Source organism: Corythoichthys intestinalis, chromosome 21 (assembly GCF_030265065.1).
Source record: "Corythoichthys intestinalis isolate RoL2023-P3 chromosome 21, ASM3026506v1, whole genome shotgun sequence".
In the NCBI taxonomy this organism is placed as follows: domain Eukaryota; kingdom Metazoa; phylum Chordata; class Actinopteri; order Syngnathiformes; family Syngnathidae; genus Corythoichthys; species Corythoichthys intestinalis.
The window spans coordinates 35,567,555-35,588,666 of record NC_080415.1 but is presented as its reverse complement, the minus strand read 5'-3'; the positions used below and the strand labels follow the sequence as shown (position 1 = coordinate 35,588,666).

The 21,112-nt window shown below is 39.3% G+C and overlaps 1 protein-coding gene across 1 annotated transcript in view; it reads left to right on the top strand.

The window, feature by feature from the left end:
* The window catches only part of LOC130909395 (dynein axonemal heavy chain 9-like), a 238,714-nt gene that overhangs the window by 65,441 nt on the left and 152,161 nt on the right, over nucleotides 1-21,112 (top strand). The window contains exons 17-26 of the mRNA XM_057825789.1: nucleotides 2,118-2,328; nucleotides 2,423-2,550; nucleotides 2,873-2,981; nucleotides 7,472-7,619; nucleotides 9,629-9,803; nucleotides 10,166-10,339; nucleotides 11,654-11,861; nucleotides 12,444-12,609; nucleotides 14,826-14,928; nucleotides 18,455-18,694. Coding sequence (XP_057681772.1) covers nucleotides 2,118-2,328; nucleotides 2,423-2,550; nucleotides 2,873-2,981; nucleotides 7,472-7,619; nucleotides 9,629-9,803; nucleotides 10,166-10,339; nucleotides 11,654-11,861; nucleotides 12,444-12,609; nucleotides 14,826-14,928; nucleotides 18,455-18,694 — 1,662 coding nt within the window. The remainder of the gene's footprint in view (nucleotides 1-2,117; nucleotides 2,329-2,422; nucleotides 2,551-2,872; nucleotides 2,982-7,471; nucleotides 7,620-9,628; nucleotides 9,804-10,165; nucleotides 10,340-11,653; nucleotides 11,862-12,443; nucleotides 12,610-14,825; nucleotides 14,929-18,454; nucleotides 18,695-21,112) is intronic.

Genomic DNA, 21,112 nt, shown 5'->3' with positions numbered 1-21,112 from the left:
TACAGCACAGACACAGGCGAGGAGGCAAACTGAATCCAGGGTCACCATAACACAAGTCAACAAAAGATTCCCTAGAAAAATGACCACGATTAGTTAAACATTCAGTCTTTTAAAGGCTCTTGTGAGACGGGCTGTGGTCCGGAAGAAGGGTGTGTTTGGGCGTTGTTAAGGATTATTGTCTGTTGTGCATTTGGACAGGAGAATTTGGGGGTTACTGTTGTCAGAGCAACGAGAGTTAAGGATTTTGCCATCCTCAGTGCCACGTTAGTGCTGAGGGTTCACTTCTCAGGCGCGGATTCCTCCGTGTCAAATGTTCCTTCTGGCAAGACAAGATGTCCCGCGATTTGTTCTGGACTGTTCAGAAGAGCTGGTTGTAGGATTTGGTGGTGCAGACATGGGCTGGTAGATGTCTTGCCTATCACCTGCTTGTCAGCATAAATCTTGCTCAGTCAGCTGCATGACGCGCACGTTGGGGTTCCATGATCAGAAGGCGTCCTGTATGTGTCCTGCCTTATCTGCCCATTGTCTTGGTGCTGCAAATTCTAATCATTTCAAGTCCAACTGTTCATAATATCAAATATATTCTGCTTGTTTTTCTTAAACTATGATATAAGTGCTTTTGATTTTATATTGGGTTTGTTCGAGTAATACAGTCAAACAGTAAATACGAGAAAAGATATTATTCCCTTCACAGAAAAGACTTAAAGTAACACTTGGTAAGAAGACTACCTTTCCCATGAAGACCAGCGCACACCCACACAGTGTCGTAAAATAATCAGTCAATTGAAAATCAATCTCCTGGTCGCCTGCAGATGGATTAAACAACAACATTTCCGTTTCCAGCAGCTGTGTGAAGGATGAATTGTAATAAGGTCATGACTCCAGTTGTGGTTAAACAATTGCGTATGATGGTTAGCAATCATGTTGCTTAGTCTGGCTAATAAGGGTTAGGGAGGCGTCACGCCAGCGAGTGAAAGCCAGGTGTTTATTCTGTATATCCTGGTAGCCTCTTTTTGTCCCTCCTCAGACAAAACTTTTGTCTCTTGTTGCTCTGCCATCTTTGCAGGATTCCCATCAACTTCCATCTTTTTAATGAATGGGAAAAGGAGGAAGTGACGTATGCTGTAAAGCAGTCAGCATTTGTATTTTTTGTGTGTGTGGCAGGGTTCCTACCACCCTCCTCAAAGTTAATTAGTGCCGGTGAAAGCGATACAGACCCCTCAAGATATAAAAGAGGTGTCATTCAACTAGTTGTCAGTCGACATCACAAATGTTATGGATATATTTTATAAAGGTTGAAAAGTTACCAAGTGTTGCTTTAAAAATTAAGTTTAATAACATATAAAAAATCAGTCAGGAAGCTGCAGCTAGTACAGAATGCTGCAGCCAGAGTCCTCACAAATACAAGGAAGCTGGACCACATCACACCAGTTTTGAAATCGCTACACTGGCTTCCAGTGAGTCAAAGGATAGACTATAAAATACTACTGCTCGTCTACAAAACACTTAATGGCCTTGGACCAAAATACATGCTTGACTTGTTAGATTCCTATGAGACCTCTAGACCCCTAAGGTCGTCTGGAACCGGTCTTCTGCATGTTCCAAGAACAAGAACCAAGCAGGGTGAGGCAGCATGCTCCTCACCTCTGGAACAAGTTACCTGAACGTCTGAAGTATGCTCAAACTGTTAGCTCTTTTAAATCAGGGCTAAAAACGCTTTTGTTTAGCACTGCATATCCATAACTGTCTATATATTTCAATCTACTTGCTTGCTATTCCTCTTGTGCTTATCTCCATTGCTGATTTCAATTATTATTAGTAGTAGTAATTTTATCTTTATTCTGTTTGTAATTAAATGCGATCTTTTGTCTTGGTTTTTACGTTGTATTGATTTAAATGTGATTTTTATGATCACAAAGCACTTTGAATTGCCTTGTGTTGAATTGTGCTATATAAATAAATTTGCCTTGCCTTGCCTTGCCATTGCACTTAATTGCTCTAAAGAAATGAAAATAAGCAGTTCTAAAACATTCCACGTGAATCATATGTAGTTAAATACCACTGAAGTGTACTTGATAAATGCACTGCAGTGGATTTCATTCTGTCTGTTGTGCTAGGTGGTACAGTTAGAAGAGCTTTTGGCTGTGCGTCACTCAGTGTTTGTGATTGGAAATGCTGGTACTGGAAAGAGCCAGGTGCTGAGATCGCTCCAAAAAACCTACCAGAACACAAAACGTCGACCTGTGTGGATGGATCTTAACCCAAAAGCTGTAACTAACGATGAGCTCTTTGGCATCATCAATCCATCAACAAGGGAGTGGAAAGATGGTGACCAGGGATTTTCTTTCGTAGAAATGTTTGCCAAATCTGAGGTTTTTCAGGATCTTATTTGACCAAAATGTATGTCTTTTGTATCTCACAGGTCTGTTCTCTTGTATAATGCGCGATTTGTCCAACATTAGTCACAGTGGGCCTAAATGGATAGTACTGGATGGAGACATTGACCCAATGTGGATTGAGTCACTCAACACAGTCATGGATGACAACAAGGTGTGATGTTAAACTGCTGAAGGCACTAGTAGTAGTATTTTATTTATTTATTTATTTAACCAGAAAGTGTCCTGCTGAGATAAAACGAAAATGGGAGTTTTGGCCGAGAGGCATTGACTTTAACATTCAATTGAGATAAAGCAGTTACAGGTTGAGGGTATTAATAGCCGTATTCATTGCAAAAGTAACTTATCTTAACCAGCACGTGAGAGTAAGGCATATCATAACACTAGAATTTGTACACAAACCGTAAGCACAATGTATATGTACAGTATATATTGTACTGTACTGTGTGTAAATTCAGTATCTTTTCTTGTGTTAGGTTCTGACCCTGGCCAGTAATGAACGAATCCCCCTGAACTCAACAATGAGACTATTATTTGAGATCAGCCATCTTCAGACCGCTACACCTGCGACGGTGTCTAGAGCAGGTAGGTATGGGATCTGAAGAGTAAAATTAATTTGTTTATATGTGTATATGTGACATATACACTACCGTTCAAAGGTTTGGGGTCTAAGCAGAGGTGTCGCGTCCCATTAGGCAAACTAGGCAATTGCCTAGGGCCCCCAGAGGGCCAACAGATTTAGCACACGCAGATTTATTGCACTGTCGCAGCGACATGTGCGACAGTGCCAGTGAAAGCTTTGTGTCTGAGTTCCCTGAAGGGGCCCCTTCACTCGCTCTACACCCCCCACGTGACTCAGAGTGAGAGTAAAATGTGAGCGGCCGTGGGGCAGTTGGTACCTAGAGTTGTCCTTGGACCGAATGGTCAGTGGTTCGATTCCCGGCTACGACTGCCCACTGTCGAAGTGCCCTTCGGCAAGGCACTGAACCCTGATTTGCCTCCAATGAGTTGACAGCGCCTTGCATGGCAGTAGCCCCATTGGTGTGTGAATGTGTGCGTGAAGGAGTAAATGTGTGCGAATGTAAAGGGCTTTGGGCATGGTAACCATGCAGATAAATGCGCTAAATAAGAACTGTCCATTTACCATTTACCTCACGTGACTCAGAGTGAGAGTGAGCGGCAATTTGGCTTTTTTTTAATTGGCGAATATCCAAAATGAAGAGAAGTTATCCTTCTGGAAGCGACAAAAGAAAGGAAAAAAAAGCAGAAGAGGAGAAAAGGAAGCAAGACAGCGGTGAGTGTACTATGTAACTGTAGTTTTATGTCCTAATGTAGTAGAAACCGGGCACTTTGAGTGCGCTCTTTGAGACCGAGGCGTTATTATGCTTTTATTAAATATGCTATAAGTCCAACTGTCCCCCTCACTTGCACATGCTCGAAGGGCCCCATGTTGCTTGTTGCCTGGGGCCCCCGGGGACCCTTGCTACGCCTCTGGGTCTAAGCGACCCCAAACTTTTGAACCGTAGTGTATCAAATGGAATTTTTCATTATGTACACTACGGTTCAAAAGTTTGGGGTCGCTTAGACCCCAAACTTTTGAAGGGTAGTGTATGTGAATACGCCTAGACAACAGACTCGTACCCTAAATTCCAAGCCGCTATTTACAGGGTTCCCACGGGGTCTTAAAAAGTCTTAAAAGCATTGAATTTATGAATTGGGAAATTGGGACCTATAAAAAGTCTTGAAAAAGTATAGAATTTTCATTTCCGGGTCAAAATCCCACTGCGCAGGTTTCCCGTGTCACGACGGTCCTGACAAAATGTCATGCTCTACACTACACAGATTTTTTTGTTTGTACACCAAGCCACAGATTTCATCTTGGAGGGATGGGAAAATGTAATTTCAACAAAGTGTGGTTGAGTAAACAATCCTTTCGCCTTTGGCTCAAACCAGTGGATAGCTGTGTGTTCGAGGCTTTTTGCATCATATGCAAAAAAAAATCAGCTGGGTACAATGGGCATGGAAGCGCTAGACTCCCATGCTAAATCGTCCAAGCACATAACCTCCATGCGAGGACAGAAACAAACTCCCTCCTTTGCGGCGTTTTTCAATCTGCCTGTTTTAGCCAGCTACCTGCTCACGAGCCTGAAGAGACAAAAGTTAAAGCCAGCCAGCAAGCTGCTAATGTAAGCGAAGCGACAGCAGCTAACACTAGCCAGCTAGCTGCTAGTGCTGCAGCCCCCCCCCCCCCCCCCCACATCCCAGCCTAGCTATGATTGCTAATGTAGATCTACGCACATCGTTTGGGTCCACAGCAATCATGAAAGCAGAGGTGTTGTGGTTACCCAAGAGTTTAAGATGACGCTCGCCACGCTAAATGCTAATGCTTACGAGAACGCCTCTACTTAGCCTTTTGTCTTTGGTCTCTGTCTGCGCTGTGGTGGTGTCGCGAGAGTAGCCTATTCAATACGCTGCATTCTTATATCCTGCACACATTCCACATTTCCACTTTCGAGAAATAAATGAACTAGGGGTGTGACAATATATCGAAATGGTGATATATCGTGATACTAACTAATAGTTAATCGATATGCTCCTGCCAAGAATCGAAATATTGTTTTAAAAAGGTGTAAATATAAAAAAAAAAAGTAAAAATGAACCAACAAGTTGCTACCAAAATCTTCCACCATAATCAGGGCATTTACAGGTCACTTGCTGTTCATTTTAGGGCATTTGCAGGTCATTTCCTTTTGAATTTGAGTCCCTGCCTATTCATCTGGGTGATTCCCAGGTCACTTCCTGTTCTGTAATGCAAAATATACAGGAAGTGACCCATAAAATACCCCAAAATCAACAGGAAGTAACTGAAAATCAATGGGTAAATGACCTTAAATGGCCCAAAATGACCTCATTGCCTGGCATTGGCAGCCACTGACGGCCATAGACGTTCAATCCGTTTGAAGTGGGAGGGATGGCAGCGAATGAACAAATGTTCATTCGCTGCCACCCTCCCAGTTCAAATGGATTGGACATCTACTAGTGTTAAATTCATTCCAATTCACAGCAGAAGCTTGTTTTTCTGTTTATTTGTTGTATGTAGAATATCCTAGAATGATTTCCTGACCAATGTATCGATAACCTTTGTATCGCCATATCGTCAGATCGTTATCGTGAGCTTTGTATCGCAAATCGTATCGTATCGTGAGGTACCAAGAGGTTCCCACTCCTAAAATGAACACAAATTCACGGATTTTGTTTTTCTTGGTCGATATGGCTGTGAAATAGGTATAAAGATTTTTAAAATGGTCTTAATTAGGTCTTAAGAAGTCTTAAATTTAACTTGAGGAAACCTGTAGGAACCCTGTATTTATGTTGACTGAGTCAAGTTACTTTTGAATGGAATCAAATGTTACATTTCGGGAGATAAAAAAGGAAAGGAACATGTCATTGTCCAAAAAAATGAAAAATTAAATTGGGTGAAAATGGTAAATGGTCATTGTCCTGACAGTACACTAGCGCATTATAGCATCTGCTCTTACCCATTTTTTTCTGTTTAGTTCAGTAGTACCTGGGTTGGGTTTTTTTACATTTTAGCCCATAAATTAATTTTAGTTGACTGTGACAAGCGTCATCTTTGTTAACTACACAGTATACATTGCAAAAACACATCCCCTTATAACTAGTTAAATACCTTTGTTTTAGGTGTAAATCTGCTAGTAATAAGTGAAATTATCTGCCAGTGCTTCAAGTGAGACTTTTTTTTTCTTTGAGATGTCTTTCTTTCAGATTTCTTGCAATAAGAAAAATAACTGGCTCAAAATAAGCTTAACAGACTTATCTTAAGCAATAAATTAGTATTAGGGTTGTTCCGATCATGTTTTTTTTGCTCCCGATCCAATCCCGATCGTTTTGGTTTGAGTATCTGCCGATCCCGATATTTCCCGATCCGATTGCTTTTTTTTGCTCCTGAATCGGGAGCAAAAAAAAGCAATCGGACCGGGAAATATCGGGAATGATTGGAATTAAATCAATTCCAATCATTCCCGATAATTTTTCCCGATCATATAAATTTTGGCATTGCATTAAGAAAAAAATGAATAAAACTCGGACGAATATATACATTCAACATACAGTACATAAGTACTGTATTTACTAACACTTTATTAAATACTTTATTAAATACAGTACGTAAGTACTGTATTTGTTTATTATGACAATAAATCCTCAAGATCGCATTTACATTATTAACATTCTTTCTGTGAGAGGGATCCACGGATAGAAAAACTTTGTGACTTTGTATATTGTGACTAAATATTGCCATCGAGTGTATTTGTTGAGCTTTCAGTAAATGATACTGTAGCCATGCCCCAATGCATGGTGGGATGTGGAACCATGACTGTGCGTAGTGCAACCAATTTATATATCTTCTCTGTGTTGGGAAATAACTTAAGGTGTTAAGAAAAAGATCAATTGCCACCTTGCTTCCCCACATTGCACAAGGCTGCCAAAATTCACTCTTCTCACTTTTAGATGGATGGGCCTAATAAGAACAAAGAGTAATACTTAATTTTAGTGGAATAATCTGACGCATTAATTTGTTAACTAGTCTTTAACACTCAAAACAAGATGAAGACAATTATTTGACTAGGTTTAAGAAAAACGACGTTATAAATTTGAAGTGTAGTAAACATGTTTCTATAAGGCAAATTTGGCAAATTCGCTTTGATGACATGAAAGACGTTTAAACAGCAATGTAATGGCAGAGCTGTTGATGCACGAACGAGATGTATTTTATTGACTGACTGCTTAAAGGTCCTGTAAAATGGAAGTGAGCATTAATAAACAATGTGACACTAAACCAAAGACTGCTGTTAACATGCCCAACAATTTTAACTAATACAAGCATTGATAAATACTTTGTAATTAGGTTTCAGAATCGTGAATAACTAAGCTAGTGTGTCAGGTCTCAGAAGCTGTAGGTGTGTCTACTGACTGACTACTCAAACCACACTTTGATCATGGATTTCACCGGTGTGCAATAAATTTCTAGTCGTGCAAAACTCAATCTGTCTCAGGAATCCTGTACATAAACCCAACAGACCTAGGCTGGAACTCTTGGGTGTCCAGCTGGACTGACAGGAGAGAGGTGCAATCCGAGAAAGCCAACCTGACTATTCTCTTTGACAAGTACCTCCCTTCCTGCTTGGATGCCCTGAGATTGAGGTGAGAGATTTTTATAATAGCTTTCTATCAGTATGAAATGACAGGCCTGCTTTCCAAGATGTCAGCATATGGCAGTACGTTGTGTGCCTGAGTTGGTATAATCCATACTTCTTATACATTATGCGACCACAGATATTGTAGATTGTGAATAGACTTGTGAGTGATTAATGCCAGTGGTGGAATGTAACGAAGTAAATGTACTGTACTCAAATCCGTTTTTGCGTATCTGAACTTTACTTGAGTGCAAATGTGAAGTGGTACTTTTTACTTCACTCCATTTTACAGTATGTATCTGTACTTTTTACTCCACTACTTTTCTAATTGTTGCCTGCGTTACACGCTACTTTTGTTTGTCTTTTTTTTTTTTTTTTCATTGTGAATTGATAGTTTCGTTTTCTAGCCTCCGGCGCAATCGATAAGCCCCATGCAACTATACCGTAACTGAGCACTAGAGGCAGCAACACGAGTACAAGCAAGATTAGGCAGGTGAACAAGATATTGACCAATAAAAAACACCACAATCTTGTACAGTAGGTGGCGATATGCACCTGATAGTTGCTTGCAATCCGCCATTAAGCTAAGTTTTGGAGAGTTGAGCATGTTAAGCTTCTGTTTACAGTGCAGTCAATTTTATTGATCGCTTCTTCCATTCTGCACAGTTTTAAATAAAACTGAGCATTCAATCAATTTTCTGGTTCTTTCTTTGAATATTGACTCAGATCTCTGGATATATGTTCCATAATTTTCTGACTGTAAGCTGCTACTTTTTTGCCTCATTTTTGCGGTTTATAGTTCAGTGCGGCCTATTTGTTGATTTTTTTGGGGGGTTGATAGGTAACACTTCATTTGACAGCAACTCATCAGACTGCTATAAGACAGACATAATTATGAGATAACTATCATGGGCATTAATGAATGCTTATGACTGATGTCATTAAGTGTCATCCGGCAAATTATGTCACTAAATCCATTTGTGTCCAGCTCGGATCTTTTACATCCATTCAAAAGTGCCCGAAGGAAGGAACCGAAGAAGAAGACAAAGGCAGAAGGGAGGAAGCATATGCTTATCAGTTTCCCGTCCCCCCATACACCTAAAGACGCACAATCAGACATGGCACAGTTACATATATCATATAGCGCCAACTGTACAATAACACTATCAACAATCTGGGTTTACAATAACTCAGCGTCCAGTCAAGCAGCTCGATTGCGGTTGTTGACACAGCAGTCTCTTGCACAAGATTTGTGGTTTGAAGTTCAGGGCGTACAAGGTTATGGCTTTGTCATGTCCCTGACAATCTAGTATCTATTTGCTGTGGGAACATTTTGTTGTGGCTATGTGTGTGGCAAAAGTGATTATGTGTCATCACAGCTGGTGTGAGTAGCGACTCAAAATGCTTTTCTTTTAGGTCTCTTTAAAGGTGTACATGGTGGCAACAATTGGCGCACACAAAGATCACTGTAACAGTTAATTTATCTATGAACAAATGCCGTTTTCGTGTCAAATTTGGTGGATGGCAGCTTATAGTCAGAAAATTAAGGTGTGTTTATGTATGCAAATATATCTACAATTTACACGTATATCACATTTTTGCATTGGGAGAAAACACTTGTAAATTTTAAAGCAGGTACTTTTGTACTTGAGTATTTTTTTTCTTAGATACATGTACTTTAGTCCTTTTTTGCACATGTATCTGTACTTAAGCAAAAAAAGTGAGTCCTTCATCCACCACTGATTAATGCTCCCCAAATATATTTATAATTGCCTATAAAGTCAACATTAAAGAAATCCACGAAGCACTACATAAAGTTGCTCAACAAATTTTAACTTAGATCTTCGGAACACTTCGGAAATGCCAGAAGATGGTGTCACAGCACAAAAACAGCAAAATTATGTGGTTTTTCTTTAGCAAAAAATACCTCTCTGATTAATTATCTGAAAATGCTCATGCTAAAATGTGACTGTGACTTTGGCATTACATTGTCTTTCAATTTTATTTCTTTTTCAGGTTCAAAAAGCTCATCCCTATACCTGAGCAGAGCATGGTGCAGACGCTTTGCTATTTGCTCGAATGTCTGCTGACACCAGAAAATGTACCACTTGACTCTGCGAAGGAACTTTATGAGCTTTATTTTGTTTTTGCGGCTGTCTGGGCCTTCGGGGGAGCCTTGTTCCAGGACCAGGTACTGCTCGTTTATCTCGGTATATTCATAATATCCTAAGTGGTCGAACAATGGAATCATTAATCAAACCCTTTTGGCTTTACAGAGCTCTAGTTAAAGTAGTTTTAGATTTGCAGAAAAAGATAAGAATAAGAGAGATAAGTTAGAAAACTGCTCTCTTCAAACGGCGCTCTTCTTTATTTCACTATCGTAGATGCATTTAAATACTAAGTGGTTTATTGACTGCAGACTTTGAAGGGGATACTGAACCACAGCACGAGTAGTTTAACAGGAAAAATGGAAGGCAAAGAACTGCCATTCAGGAGGACTTGTAGGCCATTTTAGGATATTGACTGATAATCCATGTCTCTGTGTGTATGAAGATGGTTGACTACAGAGTGGAGTTCAGCAAATGGTGGGTGGCAGAGTTCAAAACCATCAAGTTCCCATCCCAAGACACGGTGTTTGATTACTACGTTGACGCGGAGAGCAAAAAGTTTGAACCCTGGTCCAAAATGGTGCCCGTGTTTCAAATGGATGCAAACACCCCGATTCAGGTACGATATGACAAAACAGCCTAAGATCTGTTTATGTTGGATAAGAAAGCGGGTAACTTTCCTAAAAATAATCATGCAATATACGTATGTTTAATAAAATAATTTAGTAAAATAACGGTAATGTATTTAGCTGAAATACATTACCGTTATTTTTGTATATTATCGGAAAAATGTTAGCACTTGTAGAATTCATGACCTTTGGTTCTGATTTCTACTCTTTAACAAAATATGACATAATCAGAGGTGGGTAGAGTAGCCCAAATTTTTACTCAAGTAAGAGTAGCGTTCAATCAAAATAATATGACTCAAGAAAAAGTAGTCATCCCAAAAATATACTCAATTACAAGTAAAAAAGTATTTGCTGAAAAGAATACTCAAGTAATGAGTAACATTGTAACATCTGTAAAATAAGCCATATTTTTCTGTAAATTATTGCTGGAATGGGAAGATAAGACACAAGATGAATATATACATTCAACATACGGTACATAAGTACTGTATTTGTTTATTATAACAATAAATCCATAAGATGGCACTAACATTCTTTCTGTTAAAGGGATCCACGGATAGAAAGACTTGTAGTTCTTAAAAGATAAATGTTAGTACAAGTTATATAAATTTTATATTAAAACCCCTCTTAATGTTTTCGTTTTAATCAAATTTGTAAAATTTTCAATCAAAAAATAACTAGTAGCCCACCATTGTTGATGTCAATAATTACAAAATGCTCATGGGTGCTTAAGTCCATAAAATCAGTCGCACCCAAGTGCCAGCAGAGGGCGACAAAACTCCCAAAAACACAAGTAACAAGTGGACATTGCACTCTGCTGTCATTTTAATCTGTTTGAGCGGGACATGTGCGTTAATTGCATCAAATATTTTAAAGTGATCAATTTTTAAAAAATTAATTACCGCCCGTTAACGCGATAAATTTGACAGCCCTAGTATTTATTGAAGATTTAACCACAGCAATCTCCCAAGTGCGTTTGCCTGAAATGCAGCCCCATATCGTCAAGGACTGAGGGAATTTTGATGTCTTCTTCAGAAAGTCATCTTTGTAAATCTCACTGGAACAGCACCAAACAAAAGTTCCAGCATCATCACCTTGTCCAATGCAGATTCTTGACTCTTGACAAGGTGATTCCATACTTTTTGCTAGGGGTTGTAATTTAATACAATTTATAAGGATCACAATTACTACTGACAAAAATCGTTTTTTATAGTGTAGTGTATCCCAAACTAGTGGCGTAAGAGTAGCATATCGTCTTCATAAATCTACTCATTCTACCCACAGTTAATGACTCTTCTACTCAGGCCTGTCTAGTTCACACAACAGAGACCATCCGTGTCCGTTTCTTCATGGACTGCCTGCTGGAACACCGTCGGCCCCTCATGCTCGTTGGGAATGCTGGCACTGGGAAGTCCGTCTTGATCGGGGATAAACTTGCATTGCTAGACCCAGACAAATATGTGGTTGCAAATGTTCCTTTCAACTACTACACCACATCTGCGATGTTGCAAGGTACAAACCTTCAATTTGCTGTGTTAGGAAGGTTGTTTCTCTGGTTGTTTCAGTTTTCATCTGCAAGACAGAGATGCTTAAAAGTTGCTGTTATTAACCAACTGTCAAATAGTTTGTCAAGCGCAAAGGCAATGTTACGGGCAAGTAGAGTAAATATTGGATTTACATTTGCGGGTTCATATCCAGAAAGCTCAGAATCAATTCTAATGTTGCTTCACCAAAACAATAATTTGAAGGTGTTGTCATAGGCTATTGTTGTTTCTCTATCATCTATTATTATGTTGTCTATGTTCTAAGTTGAATTCATTTTTTGCTTCACTGTATTCCTATTTAATATTTGTACAGCTACATTGTTCTCATTCTTTCTTCCCATTTTTATATGTATGGCAGTGACAAGCTGTGCATTGTAGGGTATGGACTTTCACTAAACCAGTTAATTTGTGTAATCTATGCATAATCTATAAACACAGTGGCGGTTCTAGGATTTTTCTTCTACTACTTCTGAATATTGAATGGATTTATTGAATAAAAATGTCAAGTTTGACATTCATTCCGCTCTTCTAACATTTGTCTTCTTCATAGCTGTGTTGGAAAAGCCTCTTGAGAAAAAGGCAGGACGCAACTACGGTCCCCCTGGCAAGAAAAGGCTGATTTACTTCATAGATGACTTGAATATGCCTGAGGTGGATGCATATGGCACAGTTCAACCTCACACACTAATACGTCAACATATGGACTACAACCACTGGTACAGCTCTTTTACTTTAGTGCAAATGTATGCTGCAATATTATGTACTGTAACAAGTACAGTTGTATGAAAAAGTATCTGGACTGTTCGGAATTTATCACATTTCTGCATAAAATCACCATTAAATGTGATCTGATCTTTGTCAAAATCACACAGATGAAAAAACAGTGTCCGTTAACTAAAACCACCCAAACTTTTGTAGGTTTTCATATTTTAATATGGATAAGTGGAAAATAAGTATGTGAACCATCACATTAAATATTTTGTGGACCCTGTTTGGCAGCAATAACTTCAACCAGACACTTCCTTTAGCTGCAGATCAGTCTGGCACATGGATCAAGACTAATTTTGGCCCATTCTTCTCTGCAAAACTGCTGTAGTTCAGTCAGATTCCTGGGATGTCTGGCATGAATCGCTGTCTTTAGGTCATGCCAAAGCATCTCAATGGGGTTCAAGTCTGGACTTTGAGTTGGCTACTCCAGAACGTGTATTTTGTTCTTCTGAAACCATTCTGAAGTTGATTTACTTATGTGTTTTAGATCATTGTCTTGTTGCAGCATCCATCCTTTTTTTAGATTCAACTGTCTGACAGACGGCCTCAGGTTTTCCTGCAAAACATCTTGATAAACTTTTGAATTAAGTTGTCCAGGCCCTGACGGAGCAAAATAGCCTCAAATCATGATTCTATCTCCACCATGCTTCACGGAGGGGTTGAGGTGTTGATGTTGGTCCGCTATTCCATTTTTTCTCCACTTTATGACGTTGTGTGTTACTCCCAAACAATTCAACTTTGGTTTCATTAGTCCACAAAATATTTTGCCAAAACTTATGTGGCGTGTCCAAGTGCCTTTTTGAGAACATTAAACAAGCAACAATGTTTTTTTTAGACAGCAGTAGCTTCCTCCGTGGAGTCCTCCCATGAACACCATTCTTGGCCATAGTTTTACATATAGTTGATGTGTGCGCAGGGATATTGGACTGTGCCAGTCATTTCTGTAAGTCTTTAGCAGACACTCTAGGGTTCTTTTTCACCTCTCTTAGTATTCTGCGCTGAACTCTTGGCGTCATCTTTAGTGGACCGCCACTCCTTGGGGGAGAAGCAACTCTCTCCATTTGGAGACAACTTCTCTGACTGCCAATTGATGAACATCCAGACTTTTAGAGATGGTTTTGTATCCTTTCCTAATTTAAAAATCAACAATCCTTGATCGCAGGTCTTCAAACACCTCTTTTGACTGAGCCATGATGCACATTAGACAATGCTTCTCATATAGACATTTCTTACCAGGTGTGCATTTTATAGTGGGCAGGGCAGCTTTAAACCACTCATCAGTGATTGGGCACACACCTGAGTTAAATTGTTTGGTAAAAATTGGTTTCAATGCTCTTTAAGTCTCATTTGGCAGAGGATTCACTTACTTATTTTTCCCCACAACTGTCATTGTTTGCATGCTATCCTCATTAAAATATGAAAACCTATAAATGTTTGGGTGGTTTTAGTTAAGACAGACTGTAATTTCATCTGTGTGATTTTGACAAAGCTCAGATCACATTTGATGGTGATTTTATACAGAAATTTGAGAAATTCCAAAAGGTTCAGATACTTTTTCATATCACTGAAAAGCTTCATTTTACTTTACCTCATTCAATTTTCTGGGAAATGTTCATTAAGTATCACATTGGCTAGATGGAAGTTTTCCCATAGAGTAACCCAGAAAGGGGGATTTTATCAGCGGCTGATGGGTGTAATACCAAGTAATTCAGAGGAACTGCCGTTGGTGTGAAAGCATATTCCTTTTTGTGATTCAGAACGGTCCCCCATTTGTAATGTGACGACACAGGGTTAAATAATTTCCCTTTTTCTGGATTTTTCTGGCCATTCTGAGCATGGTTTTGCAGAATCAGACACCAGCTGAGAATGACTTGTATTGCACATAGGTACTCTATTAAAGCTACATGTGACTCTGTGTAATAGCATGTCTCTGCCTTTGGGCGGAAATTTCCACATCTCCAAAAATATCACTGCTCAGCAAATGTAAACCTTATAGAACAAGACACATTTGTTGACTTTTCACGGCTCAGTAAATCATTACGATAATAGACCTATGTTGTTAATAGTATAATATAGTAATATGAATTAGTGTGTGTTGGGGGGGTGTAATTGGCTAAATTTTGACATGTCCATTTGTAAGTTTGTATGTTCTGCCTCATTAAAGGTATGACCGCAATAAGCTACTTCTGAAGGAAATTCAACATGTTCAATATGTATCCTGTATGAACCCCACAGCTGGAAGCTTTACCATCAATCCAAGGCTGCAGGTATTTTTACATACATTAAAATCCCTTTTTTAGATTATCAGTTAGTAACAATAATAAATAAGATTAAAAGCATGATAGAGACGTGTAAAAATAGAACAGAGCAAGGGATCATGGTGGGTAAGAAAGAGTGAACAGGTGTGTTTTGAGTCTGGATTTGAAAAGTGAAAGGGTACTGTAGACATACCTGTATTGTGGAGATGGGGGGTAGGGAGTTCCAGAGCTGGGGGGCACAGTGACTAAAAGCTCTGGAACCAAAGGTGGAGAGATAGACACAGGGGACGGAAAGGTGGAGGATAGTGGAAGAGCGAAGTGGACGGGGTGGATTGTTTAAACAGAGTAGATTGCAAAGGTAGGGAGGGGCCAAGCCTTGGAGAGCTTCAGTTTTTGGAGGGACCTGTTTGGGAGACCAAAGAGCAGTGAGTGACAGTAATCGAGCCGGGAGTTTATTAGACCACAGACCAGAATGGAAGCAGTATGGCGGGCGAGAGAAGGGAGGAGACCAGAAATATTTCCAAGGTAGAAGTAGGCTGATCTGGTGATTCCGTTGATATGTGACTGGAAGGAGAGCGTGCTGTCGAGGATGGCATAGGTCTGCCGTCACTGCTACGCAGGAGCATAAATCTGTTATATGAATGGGTCTATGTGTGTGGTTTCTTTATGAAAAAAATGTGACAACTTTACTATCTAAAAATAACTCAAGTGCTAGTTTCTCCAACACAATTCAAACAGACACTTAAGACACTGATTTGCATCATCGCTAACTAGCTTAGCGCATAAGTGGTAACGTCTCATCAACAAAGAATACAAACAATCAAATTGGCTTCATTTACTCACCTCTGACGGAGGCACACTGGCTCAACTCTTGACACTTCATAATACAGTATTATTGATTCAGCAGATCTCAGTGTTGCAGTGAACTCTCTCTCTCTTGCTCTGGTCACCTAATAAATAAAACAGAATGAACAACCACAATGGGAGTATGTCAAACTCCCGCGGGATACATTAAAACTGTTCAGACCATAAGGACAATCAGATTCCCATTCTCTGTGGATAAGCAGCCGAACAGGACAGGTAAAAAAAAAAAAATAAAAACTGTCTTATTGTGATTCCATCAATAAAAGTTATTTAAAAAAAAAAAAAAAAAAAAAACACATGAAAAACCAAAGAGAGGACTTAATTTTTCTCAACCCATTCTTTTGGAAAACTGTTTGATGATGTCAAGTCCAACGTATGATTTGATTCACCGCTTCTTTTGTGAACCGAAATCCACTGGATACAGATGCAGAAAACAAAACTCAAGAAGCTTGCGGGTGATTATTAAAATATGTAAAATTGCTGTATAATTCGGTGATGTTTCCAACAAGCAGCACAACAGACTCGCATGATTATATGCAAACTAGTCAAGAAATATTTTATGTCTATTGCCGCCATTTCCTGCCTGATTAACGCCCTAAGATTAGGTGACTGTTGTTGTCAGGATGGGTGGACGAGGTGGACCCATTCGATGGGAGAACATAATAAACCATTATTGGTCAAATTAAATGAAAATTTGGACATTCACAGCTGTCAATGGCAAATCATCACTTGGTTGCCAGTTGAATGTCAGTGCGGTCTAATGTACAGCGTATGGTCAATAATCACAGCCACACGTTTTTCTGGCATTTAAAATGAATGGAAAATTTGGACGTGCATAGCCGTCAATGGCATGGACGTGCATGGCCTGCAAAAAATGCCATATAGCCCCAAAAAATGCCACATGTCAGAATACATTTTGCCATATGGCAAAAAAAAATGCAACATGGCAAAAAAAAATTCCACATGTCAAAATCCATTTTGAGACATGGCAAAAAAAATGCCACAAGGCAAAGAAAAAATGCCACATGGCAAAATCCATTTTGCCACATGGCAAAAAAAATTTCCGCATGTCAAAATCCATTTTGAGACATGGCAAAAAAATGCCACATGGCAAAAAAATTGCAGCGTGTCAAAATTCATTTTGCCATATGGCAAAAAGAATGCCACATGACAAATCCATTTTGCCACATGGCAAACAAAATGCCAAATGGCAAAATCCATTTTGCCACGTGGCAAACAAAATTCCCCATGATAAAATCCATTTTGCAACATGGCAAAAAAATGCCACATGGCAAAAAAAATTGCCTCATGTCAAAATCCATTTTGAGACATGGCAAAAAAAAATGCCACAAGGCAAAACACAAAATGTCACATTGCAAAATCCATTTTGCCACATTACAAAAAAAAAAACCGCCACATGGCAAAATTCATTTTGCCAGATGGCAAAAACAATGCCATCTGGCAAAATCCATTTTGCGACATAGCAAAAAAATGCCACACGGCAAAAAAAAAAAAAAAAGCCTTGTGTCCAAATCCATTTTGAGACATGGCTAAAAAAAATGCCACATGGCAAAAAAAATTTCCGCATGTCAAAATCCATTTTGAGACATGGCAAAAAAATGCCACATGGCAAAAAAATTGCCGCGTGTCAAAATCCATTTTGCCATATGGCAAAAAGAATGCCTCATATCAAATCCATTTTGCCACATGGCAAACAAAATTCCCCATGATAAAATCCATTTTGCAACATGGCAAAAAAATGCCACATGGCAAAAAAAATTGCCTCGTGTCAAAATCCATTTTGAGACATGGCAAAAAAATGCCACAAGGCAAATCACAAAATGTCACATTGCAAAATCCATTTTGCCACATTGCAAAAAAAATGCCACATGGCAAAATTCATTTTGCCATATGGCAAAAAGAAAGCCATCTGGCAAAATCCATTTTGCCACATGGCAAAAAAATGCCACACGGCAAAAAAAAAATGCCACGTGTCCAAATCCATTTTGAGACATGGCTAAAAAAAAATGCCACATGGCAGGAAAAAATGCCACATGTCAAAATCCATTTTTCCACATGGCAGGAAAAAATGCCACATGTCAAAATCCATTTTGCCACATGGCCAAAAAAAATGCCACGTGGCAAAATCCCATTTTGCTACATGGCAAATACCACTTTTGGTTCTCGCTGTCTCTCATTATTAATTTGTGTTATTTCTCTCCTCTTTTTGGAAATCAAAACATGACCACACTGGAATGACGTACGGCCAGCATGGGTAGTCATTTGTTTTGATGCTTCTTCGCATGCGGGCCAGTTTGCTCGGCTCGTGTCTGACTGCGAATTAGTGCGCATGCATAATACTACTAATAATAGTACTACTACATAATAATACTAGAACGGGCTCAATAGACAAAGGCAGTCTGAATGGGCACGCCAAAAAAACAGATATGACAAAAAATCGGAATTGTTCATTAAGACCTGCAGTATAAACCTAGCCATGGGGAACTTAAATACGGACATGGGGTAACGAGACAAATAGGTGGGTGACACAAGAGGCATGGGATTGGTCAACACAATGAAATGGGGAATCAGGGGGACACGCCTCACTAGTAGGAAACAAACCCTAACAGTTGCAACTTGTTTATTGTTCAAATGCATTTTTTCTCCACAGCGACACTTCTCTGTCTTAGCCCTGTCATTCCCTGGAGACGACGCCCTCACAACTATATACAGTTCAATTTTGTCGCAGCACTTGCAGAATGATGCTTTCACTGCCGCCGTACGGAATAGCTGTCCCACACTCGTCCAGTTATCGCTGGATCTCCATCTGCGGGTTGCCTCTACCTTACTTCCCACTGCAGTCAAGTTCCACTACATCTTCAATCTGCGAGACCTTTCCAATATCTTCCAGGTATAACGGATACTGCAAGTACTTTATTGGAAAGGGAATTAACCATGTGAGAATTCCTTTGGAGGAACAACCTCAGGTTAATCTAATCACCATATAATGTCAGAGGTCACCTTAAAAATCACTCACTACTGTATAGTTATTCCACCCTCTCTTTTTATGAGTCCACTCCCCACGTGGAAAGAACCGAGCTACTGTCACTAATTTTTCATTTAAATGATTATTGATTTAATAGCTTCGCCCTGAAAGCCAGGAAAAGAAAAGTCTGAAATGTATAATGGGATTGCACTCGCACGGGTATTACTGATGACTTAATGTATTTAAGAAATATAATATCAGGGCACGAAAGCTCAACAAGGGAGGTGCTCTCAGGGCAATACTTAAGTCAAAATATTCCACAGCTTCATGGAGGGCAGGCTTCTTGATTTAACACACCCCATTGTATAATTAATGCCTCAAACCCCTTCGGTTGGGGAAACTTCAATTTTCATAAATCCACCTGGGAATTTGCTAAGATAGCACTGAAGCCTTATTATGATAATATAATATATAGGTGCACTATACTATAATCATCACTTTAAAATCCCAATTAAAATTCAGTGATGTAATAGCTGACGCTATACTGCAATTAATGGGGGATATTAAAGCAATTATACATATTGCAGGCGTGAAATTTAAATTGAGAAATGTTTGCAAAATATTACAATAGCATACGTTTAAACACGTAGCGGTGTTTAACATTGAAAGTAGATTCAGTTGAATATAGGTTCAAAACAGTGTGTCTGCCTGTGAGTGCTTTTTGACAATGGACGGTCTCGGCGGCATCCGCTACTCAGTAGGGAGAGAAACTAGAGTGCCAGAAGTCTAGTCTCCTAACACAAGCAACTACAATAAAAAAAAAATTTTCAAAAGAAACCTCTGACTTGTGGGCTCTAAAAGGCCATAATTTTTTCTCGTTTACTAAAATATGTTATCAGAAACATATACAACCCCTAGAAAAAAGTATGAACTCACCAGTCTTGGATAAGCACTCACTCTGACATTTTATCTTGTAGAACAAACTCAGATTAAATGCTTGAAAAGATAACAAATTAGTTCAAAAGTGCAACTCTTTAGCATTCAGAAACACTTAAAGAAATGAATAAAAAACATTGTGGTGGTCGGTAAATGTTAATTTTATAGAGCAAGTGCAGGGAAATATATATGGGATCACTCTATTCCGAGGAAAAAAATATGGAATCATGAGAAACAAACAAAGAAATAACCATCAAAACACATCTCTAGTATTTAGTAGCACCACCTCTGGCTTTTATGACAGCTTGCAATCTCTGAGGCATGGACTTGATAAGTATTCTTCATCAGTTTGGTGCCAACTCTCTTGGATTGCAGTTGCCAGATCATCCTTGCAGGTCGGAGCCTTGCTGTGGACCATTTTTTTCAATTTCCACCACAGGTTATCAATAGGGTTGAGATCTGGGCTATTTGCGGGCTATGACATTGACTGAGTCTTTCTCCAAGGAATGCTTGAACAGTTTAAGCTCTGTGGCATGATGCATTGTCATCTTGGAAAATGACAAACATATTTTCAATTGAAGGGATAAGAAAGCTGTCTAAAATTTCAATGTAAACTTGTGCATTTATTAAAGATTTAACCACAGCCATCTGCCAAGTGCCTTTGCCTGACATGCAGCCCCATATCATCAAAGACTGAGGGAATTTTGATGTTTTCTTCAGGCAGTCATCTTTGTAAATCTCACTGGAACGGCACCAAACAAAAGTTCCAGCATCATCACCTTGTCCAATCCAGATTCTTGACTCTTGACACCTTGTTCAATGCAAATTATTGACTCTTGACATGATAAAATGTCTGAGTGAGTGCTCATCCAAGACTGGTGATTCCATACTTTTTGCTAGGGGTTGTACTGTTGCCATTGATTTAAAAATCTATAATATTTACTACATCTTTTGACCTACGGAGGGCGCCATGTTTTACGCGCGCAATGCACGTTAGGGGTGATGACCCTATAGGGTTGGACTGGGATAATAGATGTGCTAGCTAGCAAGCAAAGCTAGTATGACGACTGGCATAATTTTTTTCACATTCTGCTGCTGGTCAGATTGTTTTGTAACAAACATGTGGGATGAGTTCCTAACATCGTACCTGCATCCAATTCCAGCTCATCAGCAGTGTCTTTAAACCGATCCTAAGCGGCTAGCCAAGATATTGACTTGCTGCCATTTGACAGTTTGTATATCCCTTCATTGCTAGTTGCAACATTGGCTTGTTTTTTTTCCGTTTGTCTGCCTCGAACCGCTGTTTTCCTCGAGTTAGTTTTAATTGATCCCGACCTACAATCCTTATGTTATTGTTGTCTGCTTGCTGTCTGAAGTGAGCCGCATTTTCTAATTCCGTGGTCAAGC